The sequence below is a fragment of the Eriocheir sinensis genome, chromosome 2, assembly GCF_024679095.1.
Source record: "Eriocheir sinensis breed Jianghai 21 chromosome 2, ASM2467909v1, whole genome shotgun sequence".
In the NCBI taxonomy this organism is placed as follows: domain Eukaryota; kingdom Metazoa; phylum Arthropoda; class Malacostraca; order Decapoda; family Varunidae; genus Eriocheir; species Eriocheir sinensis.
The window spans coordinates 23,253,341-23,263,530 of record NC_066510.1 but is presented as its reverse complement, the minus strand read 5'-3'; the positions used below and the strand labels follow the sequence as shown (position 1 = coordinate 23,263,530).

General features: G+C 46.3%; 1 protein-coding gene across 1 annotated transcript; it reads right to left on the bottom strand.

The window, feature by feature from the left end:
• Positions 1–9,157: 9,157 nt before the first annotated feature.
• LOC126998302 (putative uncharacterized protein FLJ46204) lies at positions 9,158–9,745 on the bottom strand. Its single transcript, XM_050859792.1, has one exon. It carries the CDS (start codon positions 9,743–9,745, stop codon positions 9,158–9,160), a length of 588 nt encoding a protein of 195 aa, XP_050715749.1.
• Between the last annotated feature and the right edge of the window lie 445 nt (positions 9,746–10,190).

The window sequence follows — 10,190 nt, the reverse complement described above, 5'->3', positions numbered from 1 at the left end:
AGGGAGGGGAGTAACGAAGCGCATTTATGGACGAACGGAAGTTGTGCAGAAAGCTGCAGGAAATAGAAAATGTGACAATAATGAGACACAACGGGGAAAGAAAGTGTTAGTAACAGGGACCAAAGCGATAATTTGCAAGTAAAGAAAGAATGAAAAAAAAAATGGAGAGGGTCTTGAAGAATGCAACCAAGATAATCGGTAAGAGTAACGAGTGAGAAACGGAAAAGAAAGAAGAAGGAGAAAAAAGAGAACCACTAGTAATAAAGTTGTCTTCCCTCGTCGTCCCAACAGTCACTACGAACAGCGCCGCCCTCCAAACCCTCGAACATTACGTACTTCACGCTCCAGACGTCCGTGTGTCCGTTCTGCCACGCGCTCCACGGACTGACTACACTGGGAGGAGGAAAAAAGGAAAATATATCGTTCCTTCCCTAGTGTTGCATGAATAGAGACGTGAAGAGTGGTGGGCTGAGGAACTATATACATTTGGCTTTTCTTCTCCTTTATTTTTTTTCATCATCCCGTCCATCACCACAGACACCACCACCACCACTCTCACCAGCTCCATCACCATCGTTACTACCATCACCCAAGTATCATTACCATCCCCACAGCCACATCAAACACCACCACCACCACCGCCGCCACCACCATCGCCGTCTCCACCACCACCACACCCCAGTCTCCTTGAAACACTTAGGAAAGATAGAGTTTTCTCAAAGATTGATGCCTGTGATTTGCATATGGTAGCACTGGTCCGGAATGGCTGGTTGGGAGGATCTTTCAACTCAGAGGGCGAGCAAGGGGAAAAGGGACGTGGATGGGATGGGCAGGAGGGATGGGGGCAGGGAAGAGGGGGTGAGGGGAGGAAGAGGGGAAGTGTGCGGGTGGAGAAGCATTACTCCCTCTTTCTCCCCTCCACTCTCCCTCTTTCCTTCTTTCCTCCCTCCCTGAACACAAGTGCCATTGAGATACGAGAAGCTAACGCTGCTGCTTATGCCCTTAGAGAATACAAGCGATAGAGGCTGAGGAAAAATGAGGCTAATGTATTCTAAGGATTGTTTACATATGGTGAAGCCTCGAGAGGGGCGATGGCGGAGAATTTAAGGGGCAGAAAGGGGTGAAAGGAGGAGATACTGGAGGAAAAATGAGAGACAGGAGAGTATAAAGGACGAAAAAGTACGTCGGAGGGACTGGAGAAAAAAAAAAAAACAGGGGAGGAAGAGGTAGTCAGTGTGGTATGATAATGGGAAGTGGTTGACGGACATAATGATGCGAACGAAGATAAAGCACAGTCCTATCGAAAGATTTAGATAAAGGTTGGGATATATGTGATTTCTTTCCCTTGCCGTGTTAGCGTAGTTAATTTATTCACTCATCTTTCGTATTAGACATCATAATTTACGTTGCCGCAGTCAGACAAAAAGTAACAGCGCGCTCTGTCTGCATTTCTCGGAAGAAAATAGCACAGCTGTTGCGGACAGAAGTAGAGTCCTGCAAAGGAAGCCGAATAAATTTTGGGCACGCCCCTCGCCCGTCCCCTTCACGGCTGAAACAAGTAAAAACTCACCTGCGTGAACTCCCCTTTCTTTCGCCGCACCCTCCCATCCATACTCACTTCCGGCCGCCGCCTCCCTCAGTCACCAGTGTGGGTCTTCTTCCCCCAAAACAAGGTTCAAGAAGAAATCTTTGCGATAAAGAGGAGTAACAAAAAGTGTTAGTAAATGGTTTTCTTCGGCAGGGCGGCTGTTGGGGTCGGAGGACGGTTGGAGACGAGGGGGGAGACAGAAAGTAGGGACACGAGAGAGTGGCAGGGAGGGGTCCGGAGGGAGAAGGAAAAGAGAGGAAGGAGGGAGAGAAGAGAGGCGAACGAAGGACCTAGGGAGGGAGTACGGCGTGCTGGGGACATTAAGCTGGAAGGGTGCCATGTCCCCCTAAGATGGATCACTCGCTGAATTCAAGTTGAAAACTCTCAGCCGTACCATCACGGACTGATGACTTCCCGTCGGGTGCGAACCACTACCGAGAATAAGATAAAAATAGCAAGGGTGAAACGAGGAAAAAGTTTAAGACGAGGATGAAGACGAGAAAGCAAAAAAGAATTGAAAAAGAGGAGTGCCAGAATAAAGACCTTCAATTTGGGAAGAAAATAGGCCTAAGAAATTTATGTGATGGAAACCCGTAAAGTACAATAAACCAGTAAACAATAATCTCGAAATAAAGAATGGAAAAATAATAGATGTCTAGCAATGAAGAAGGGAAATTATGCACACCAGCGGCAGGAGCACCACGCGCACACGCAGCGCTGTGCTGGTGGTCGTCGAGCACCACACCAGCCTTTGGAGGCCTAACGGGGATTAACTTTTCTTAAGCTCCTGCTTAAAGCAAGAAGAAATGATATTGAATTCAAACGTAATTCAGCAAAAAACATTCTTTAGTATAATCATATTATTTCACATAAATTTTCCTTTAAGATTCAAAACGATCAGATTTTTAATAATCGGTGTGTACTTCAATTCAGATAAATTGGACAAAAACTAACAATCGTAGCTAAGGTAGAGTGCAGGATTTTTTTTTTTTTTTGAGAGAGAAAATAACTTTTTTTTATATAACTGTCTGCAGTATGTTGGTACATTTCGAAACAGGACCGGTCATACGTCAGACTGAAGTGTGCTCTCACTCATGTTTATTCGGCTGAATAACGAGGTTTGTTTTGATAAAAGGTATAGGCAGTACAAAATATTAACTCATTTGAAAAGATGAAAGAATAGAACCGTGGTTTTTTTATATATATTTTCGTGTGGAAAATATTTTGTGTCATGTGCTATGGTTGAAATTTAAAGTGGGAATGTTTTTTTTTTTTATTATTAAAGGAAATAAATGTTATTCATAGATGAGTTTTAAATCGAAAATGAAGTTGTATCAAATGATTTTACTGTCAACTAAGATATGTTTTCTGTACATGCCGCCATGGACAGGTGGCACCGGTGAAAACTATTAACTACAATATTTACTTATTAAATGCCGAATACTTTTTTGCATACATATTATCATGAGCCATCAAATGCCGATCATTAAAGAGATTCCACAATCTCATAAACAGATTAACGTCACACATATCTTCTCTTTAAACGGCTGTAGAATAGCTCAGCGAAGGAAAAAAATACCCTAAGATTATGTGGTGACAGTTGTGACCAAAATGCCTTTTTTTCTCTATCTTATTCTGTTGCATTACCCAACAGCAATTACGTGTGACGGTGTAGACAGATGGTGTGTGTGTGTGTGTGTGTGTGTGTGTGTGTGTGTGTGTGTGTGTGTGTGTGTGTGTGTGTGTGTGTGTGTGTGTGTGTGTTTCCCGTTTTGTCACTTACTGGCCCAAGAGACTAGCAGCTTCTCACGAGATGATCACGTTACCTGCAGCAATGTCATCCCTCCCTCACCTCATTCACTCTTCAGCATCACCCTCATTCATTTTTATCATTTTAACGGGAGAGCAATAAATCTAGCAGGCGATGCTCACAGTAAGAAATAGTTTTTTTAATCTTTTTTCGTTTCCTCATGCTCTTTTTTTAGTTGTCCTCTTTGAGTGGAGAAGTTAGTAATGGCTGCAGGTTGAATTAAGAAAGGTATTGCACGAAAAGAACAAAATTAATTTCTTTCATATACCATTCAGGTTCAGTAAGACGAGAGAAATTAAGCTATATAGTCGAGAGGGTGTAGAATGAAAACTGGATTTGAAGAGATTAACAAAATGATTCTGCGGAGTGTGTGTGGAGAGAGAGAGAGAGAGAGAGAGAGAGAGAGAGAGAGAGAGAGAGAGAGAGAGAGAGTCAGTCTCTTCGTGATATATAGCGTTACGGAACCTACTAGTGTCCTCTCCCCCCACCCCTCCCTCCTTCCCTTTCTCTCGCTCTGCTCCCGCCCCTCTATCTTCCTCTCACTCACTCCCACTCTTCTTCCTATTCCACCTTTTGTTTTCTTCGTAGCATGGGGTTTTCTGTCTCATATCCTCCTTTCTCCCCATCTTACTTCATGTTTTTTATGTAATGTATCTTGTGTTTAAACTTTTATTACTATTGTTAGTCGTAGCTGTGTTTTTCTTCATCCCACTGCGTAAACTTTTTTTTTCCCGTCACTTACTATCTACGTCAGAAAATAAAATCATGTTCTTATATATTAACTAAGCTACTCCTCCCAGTCCATGGTATTTTTATCTCCTCTTTCTTCTTCTCAGGTGAAAATATGTGTTGTTTTCCTTGAAGTACTTGCAGAGTATCATGTTTTTGCATATTTTTTTTCCATCGTAAATAAGAGATTTGTCTACCTGAATGATATGACTGTCTCAGTCAGTGAATTTCAGTCCTTGGAAGGGCGTTAGCTTCACGTCGTTTGGAGGCAAAGGACCTGCGGAGCACCCACTCCAAGGGGCAAAAACAGCGCCCTGCGTAATGTTATGGGAAAGTCACTTTCTTATCTAACGGAGGCCTTTGAGAGCACGTCTTGTTGTTCGTAATGAAGTATTAAAGGCTTTATATTACACGAGATGGTGGGAAGAAGGAAACAAATCTTTGTGTGGCAAGACAAGGAAAAAATACCGCAGCGGCTTTTCCCAGGTGGAAGTGCTTCATTTACATGGCCCTTGGTCCTCTCCTACCCTCCCTCCCCTGCCTTGCCCCTCCCTCTCTCCATCGCACTCTTGTGTATTGTGAACAACTTGTTCTTAGACCATTAGCCGTGGGATTCGCTGTCTGTGTGCCGGGCCAGTGACCAGGAGGCGGGCCGCGCATGTGAGATACAGGCAGGAGCGAGTATTGTATTTACTCCAGTGAAAAATGCTTACCTGATTCTTTACTTCCTCTGGTTAATGCGTTTTAGTGGCGTCTCACTCCTGTGTGTTGGCCACCTAGGGCATGTTTGTCTAGGCAGATTAAGGGTCTGAATTATGATTGTTGTCGACTCTCCTTCGCGAAAACTTCCGTCTCTTGAAGTAAATTTATGTCCGCCCCCGACGCGAGCGAGTGTGTATTCCCCAGCTGGCGGAGCGGGTGTATTTTGGTGGTGCCTCTAGGGTGTGGTCTCTGAGGGCCGCGGCGTCAACAATTAAAGTAAAGGAAAGCGGGAAGTTATGAGGCATCCCCACCACACCCACAGTGGCGGGCAGACGGCCAAGACAGACGGCCAGACAGGAGGCAAAAAGGACGGCCATTTAAGTACATGCGTAGAGTCAAATATAGGCAAGGATGTTATTTGCGACTGTCGGATGCAGAGGTGACAGAAACACGAGGGTAAAAGAGAGGAGGTGACGGAAGGAGAGAGGCGAAAAGGAGGGGAGGGGAAAGATTAAAGAATGGAGGTGAGACGCGGGGGAGAGACGCGGGGAAGAGAATGGAAAAGGAAGGAAAAAAAGTGAACATTAGAGAGAGTCAAAGTAAGTGAATGGGGAGATGTACAGGAAGAATGAAAAGGTGGAAGAGAATTACATAAGTAGATTCTGTGCGAAGAAATACAATATAGGAAGCTACCGAAGTCCACAATTGAGAGAGAGAGAGAGAGAGAGAGAGAGAGAGAGAGAGAGAGAGAGAGAGAGAGAGAGAGAGAGAGAGAGAGAGAGAGAGAGAGAGAGAGAGAGAGAGAGAGAGAGAGAGAGAGAGAGGAAGTCCAAAGAATCTCAGATATCATAAGCCGGAAACACAGAGGAAAAAGAAAGCGAGCACAACAGTGTCTCGTCTACAGTGAAGTAGAAAACATCATATAGACAGCAATATTTACCATCAGCTGATACTTCCTTCTTACGGTATCATGGAAAAATATTATATTCCTCTTTTTGTGTTCCGGAGGTATCTGTCTCTGTACCTTTAAGCTCCGGACGTAACCTGACCGAAGAAGACACAGACGGCGATGTGATTAGTGCCTGCGGGTGATTAAGGTGCTGTGTCAGATGAGACTTCGCCCTCCCGTTATACCTACGGTTTTATCAGATAAACTAGTCTGTCTATTTCTTCTGTGTTTATAATAAGAACTTTCTGGTTGTTGGTTTGTTTCTTGCTACCCGTATTTTTTCAGCACAGGATTGTCTAGGGCACTTTTGATATCATAATGTGGTCAGTATGAAAAGTTGAATCACTAATGAACTTTAAGAGATTGGTGGATAAGCTAATGAGCACTTGATAGTAGTTTACGCCGCTCCACTACATTTTCTGACTTATTATGTTGATGATAAGAGTCAATAAGTCTACAAAGATTGCCGTAACTCCTACTCCGTGCCAATTAGCAGCTCTATCGTTCCCTCTCCGTCTTGATCTAAATTAGTATATATTTATTGCTCCACAACACTTTCTCACTTCTCATTGATAAAAGAGAGCCACTTGAACTCACACTGTCCAATTACTTTATTTTAGATTCCCTACCAAAGATGCACTTTGAGAACGCTTTCCCTTACATCCTCCTTTTCCCCGCCAAGTATGCAGGTCTACGGTCCCCTCCAAGTCTTCCCAAGCTCAGTCTGCACACAGGTACGGGCCGAGAGGGGGGCTATTGAATAAAATGGGAACGAGTATACTCCTCTAAGGGCCACGGAACGCAAGGTGCCCATTTACCTAATGATTCAGGTCATTAGCATTTTTATTTGGAGGGGTGAATAGGTCGGATCTCGTTACGCCATTGAAAGGATAGCGAGCCAGGCTGAGGGCACACAAGGGGAACGGTGATATAGACGGACAGAAAGGGGGGAGAGAGAGAGAGAGAGAGAGAGAGAGAGAGAGAGAGAGAGAGAGAGAGAGAGAGAGAGAGAGAGAGAGAGAGAGAGAGAGAGAGAGAGAGAGAGAGAGAGAGAGAGATGAGGGGGGGGGGGGGGGGCACCTGTCAGTAGCGAGGGACGTCCAGGAAGGGCGGCCTGTAGGGCTGAGGTGAAGTGACTGAAAAGTGAAGCGTTTAGGAGGATGAATGCCGTCGTCGGGGTTAGAGGTAATTTGACGACGCCACTTGAAGAGTACACCTGACCTCTCTTCCTCTTCCCTGGCACTTTAAGCAATAGTACCTTCGCGCTGCTGTATCCCTCATTTCCCCTCGTATTCTTACCGTGACACTTCCCGTCTTGGCGTTCCCTTTAGCGCGCAGCAAAGTAAGAATTAGCCATTTTTGTATTAATTCGTTTCCACATGCAGCAACATAGGAGATAACGATTTTTGTTAGAATTTCTTTGATATGTCTAATTTCTATTTGATTCCAAGGACTTTTATTCGTTCTCCTCTTCATGACATCTGCAGTAGTTAAGAGTCAGTCCATCCCCGTTGCTAGCCGTGTCTCATCCCGTCCCTTTGCTGCTGCTGCCGGCGCTTGAGAATAAGAAATATTCTGTGGCTCTGATAAAAAATGTCTTGGGGTATGAATCAATTTGTCTGCGAGTTTTTCATCGTCCTTCCAGTTGACGTCCTTCGTGTGGTAATTTGAGGCTCTCTTCATGCCTACACAAACGCCAAGGCTGTTGACACACCAGACGCCGAGGCGAGACGGCAGCGGTTTCTATCCAGCCTTTCTGCCCTCCAGCAAGACGTTTCTCTTTATTTGTATTTGAGTTTTATTAGAATTTTTATTGCTAGTCCTTTATATTTTCCTGTTTTTCAAAGTATTTATTTATATATTGTTTAATGGATTTCTATGGATTATTTATTGCTTACAGTTTAGGAAAAATCTCAATTGTGTCTACTGAATTTCCTCCCTTTGTTGTCATCAACATTGCCAGTCCTTGTTCTACTAGTGACAATCAACCCTTGACGGACTTACCCACACTTGCGCCATCTCTCCCTGCCCCTCCCTTACCCTTCCTTCCCCTCTCTTCCCCTCCCTTTCGCCGCCTCGGGCACGTGCGGGCTGACAGAGGAAGAGCAAGCCGCACTGTGGATCAGCTTCCCCGTCACTAGCCAAGTTTGTCGGGTTGGACGTTGGAGATTAATGTGTCGCGGAGTGAAAAAATAACACACACATACGAGATTTATACGCCTTGCGCGGTGACACCTGGCGGAATGTTGAGGGCGACGCTGCAGCAGCCCTCAAGGGTTCTTCCAACAGAGGGTTGCTAAGGTGAGGTTTATGGCCCTGATAACGAGCCGATGCGAGTTACGAGGCGGGCGAGATGGAGGTCCTGCGGGTGGATGGATGGACGGGGCGGGGCGGGGCGTAGTGGGTGCGGCGAGTGCTGCTGCTGGCGGGAACAGAGGGTAGCACATCTCACTGCTACAAGGGATAAAGGGTGCAGTTTGGTCAGGCCTGGTGGGCTAGCGAGAAATAATTTCGGGTAAATATTTTTATCACCCCCCCCCTCCCCCCCCCCCACACACACGCGCGCGCACACATAGACCCCCCCTCCCTCACACACACACACACACGCACATACGCACACATAGACCCACCCCCTTCCCACACACACACACACACACACACACACACACACACACACACACACACACAAACACACACACACACACACACGCACACAGCCCCCCCCCCCCCCTCAACGCCTACACCACAACATATCATACTGTATCGGCTCAGCACCAAGGAAAAAGATCAGTCGGTCAAGGCAACAGCCCTGACAAGTAGACCTGCTTGTCTTTTTATATAGCATTTTTTATCGTACTTCCTAGAAATAGAGGAAAGAGTAAGATCATGAGAGGGATTGAGGATAGCTGATCGAGGGGGGGAGGAGAGAGAGAGAGAGAGAGAGAGAGAGAGAGAGAGAGAGAGAGAGAGAGAGAGAGAGAGAGAGAGAGAGAGAGAGAGAGAGAGAGAGAGAGAGAGAGAGAGAGAGAGAGAGAGAGAATTACACAAATACATGCTGTTATCTGAAGTCACTCACGACGGCAGAGAACAGACATCCTTTGATCACCTTCCCGCAGCACGAATTGGCACGTGCGGGGAAGGAACAACACCTCATCTCTCCGTGTGTGTGTGTGTGTGTGTGTGTGTGTGTGTGTGTGTGTGTGTGTGTGTGTGTGTGTTGGTGTTGGCGGGACTCTCCACGCCTCCACTGACAGGTATCGGGATGCACAATTCACGCTGCCAAACCCGAACCTGTTTACATTGAGGCCGTGAAATTAGATTCAAAGTAATACAGAAAAGTCGACGATTCTTAATTTGGGAATGTGCCTTTCTCTGACAATCATAGTAGGACGTGTGGAGTGGCTGTGTACATGGTGGAGCGGCTGTGTACATGGTGGAGTGGCTGTGTACATGGTGGAGTGGCTGTGTACATGGTGGAGTGGCTGTGTACATGGTGGAGTGGCTGTGTACATGGTGGAGTGGCTGTACATGGTGGAGTGGCTGTGTACATGGTGGAGTGGCTGTGTACATGGTGGAGTGGCTGTGTACATGGTGGAGTGGCTGTGTACATGGTGGAGTGGCTGTGTACATGGTGGAGTGGCTGTGTACATGGTGGAGTGGCTGTGTACATGGTGGAGTGGCTGTGTACATGGTGGAGTGGCTGTACATGGTGGGTGGCTGTGTACATGGTGGAGTGGCTGTGTACATGGTGGAGTGGCTGTGTACATGGTGGAGTGGCTGTGTACATGGTGGAGTGGCTGTGTACATGGTGGAGTGGCTGTGTACATGGTGGAGTGGCTGTGTACATGGTGGAGTGGCTGTGTACATGATGGAGCGGCTGTGTACATGGTGGAGTGGCTGTGTACATGGTGGAGTGGCTGTGTACATGATGGAGCGGCTGTGTACATGGTGGAGTGGCTGTGTACATGGTGGAGTGGCTGTGTACATGATGGAGCGGCTGTGTACATGGCCACTTACTTCTTGTCCCCGTTATCGTCGTCAACGTCAACATCGTCTTAATCGCAGTCTTCGTCGTCGTCCTCCTCCTTCTCTTATTACTTGGCCTCTTCCTCCTCTTCCTCCTTTTTACTTTACACTTCTTTTCTCCTTTTCACTTTTCCCCCTGTATCTTCCTCAAGTTCCCTTTCCTCTTTTTTTTCCTCCTTTTCCTCCTCCTTTCCTTCATGTTTATTCCTTGCTCTCTCCTCCGTCACCTGCTCCCCGTCCTTCTGTATCTCCTCTTACTTCTGTTCCTCCTCCTCCTCCTCCTCCTCCTCCTCCTCCTTTTCCTCCACGCTCCATGATGCTGCCACTCCCTCTCCGTCGCGTTATTTTTTACCAAGAAAGAGAATCGACAAAAAAATCGGCAAAGA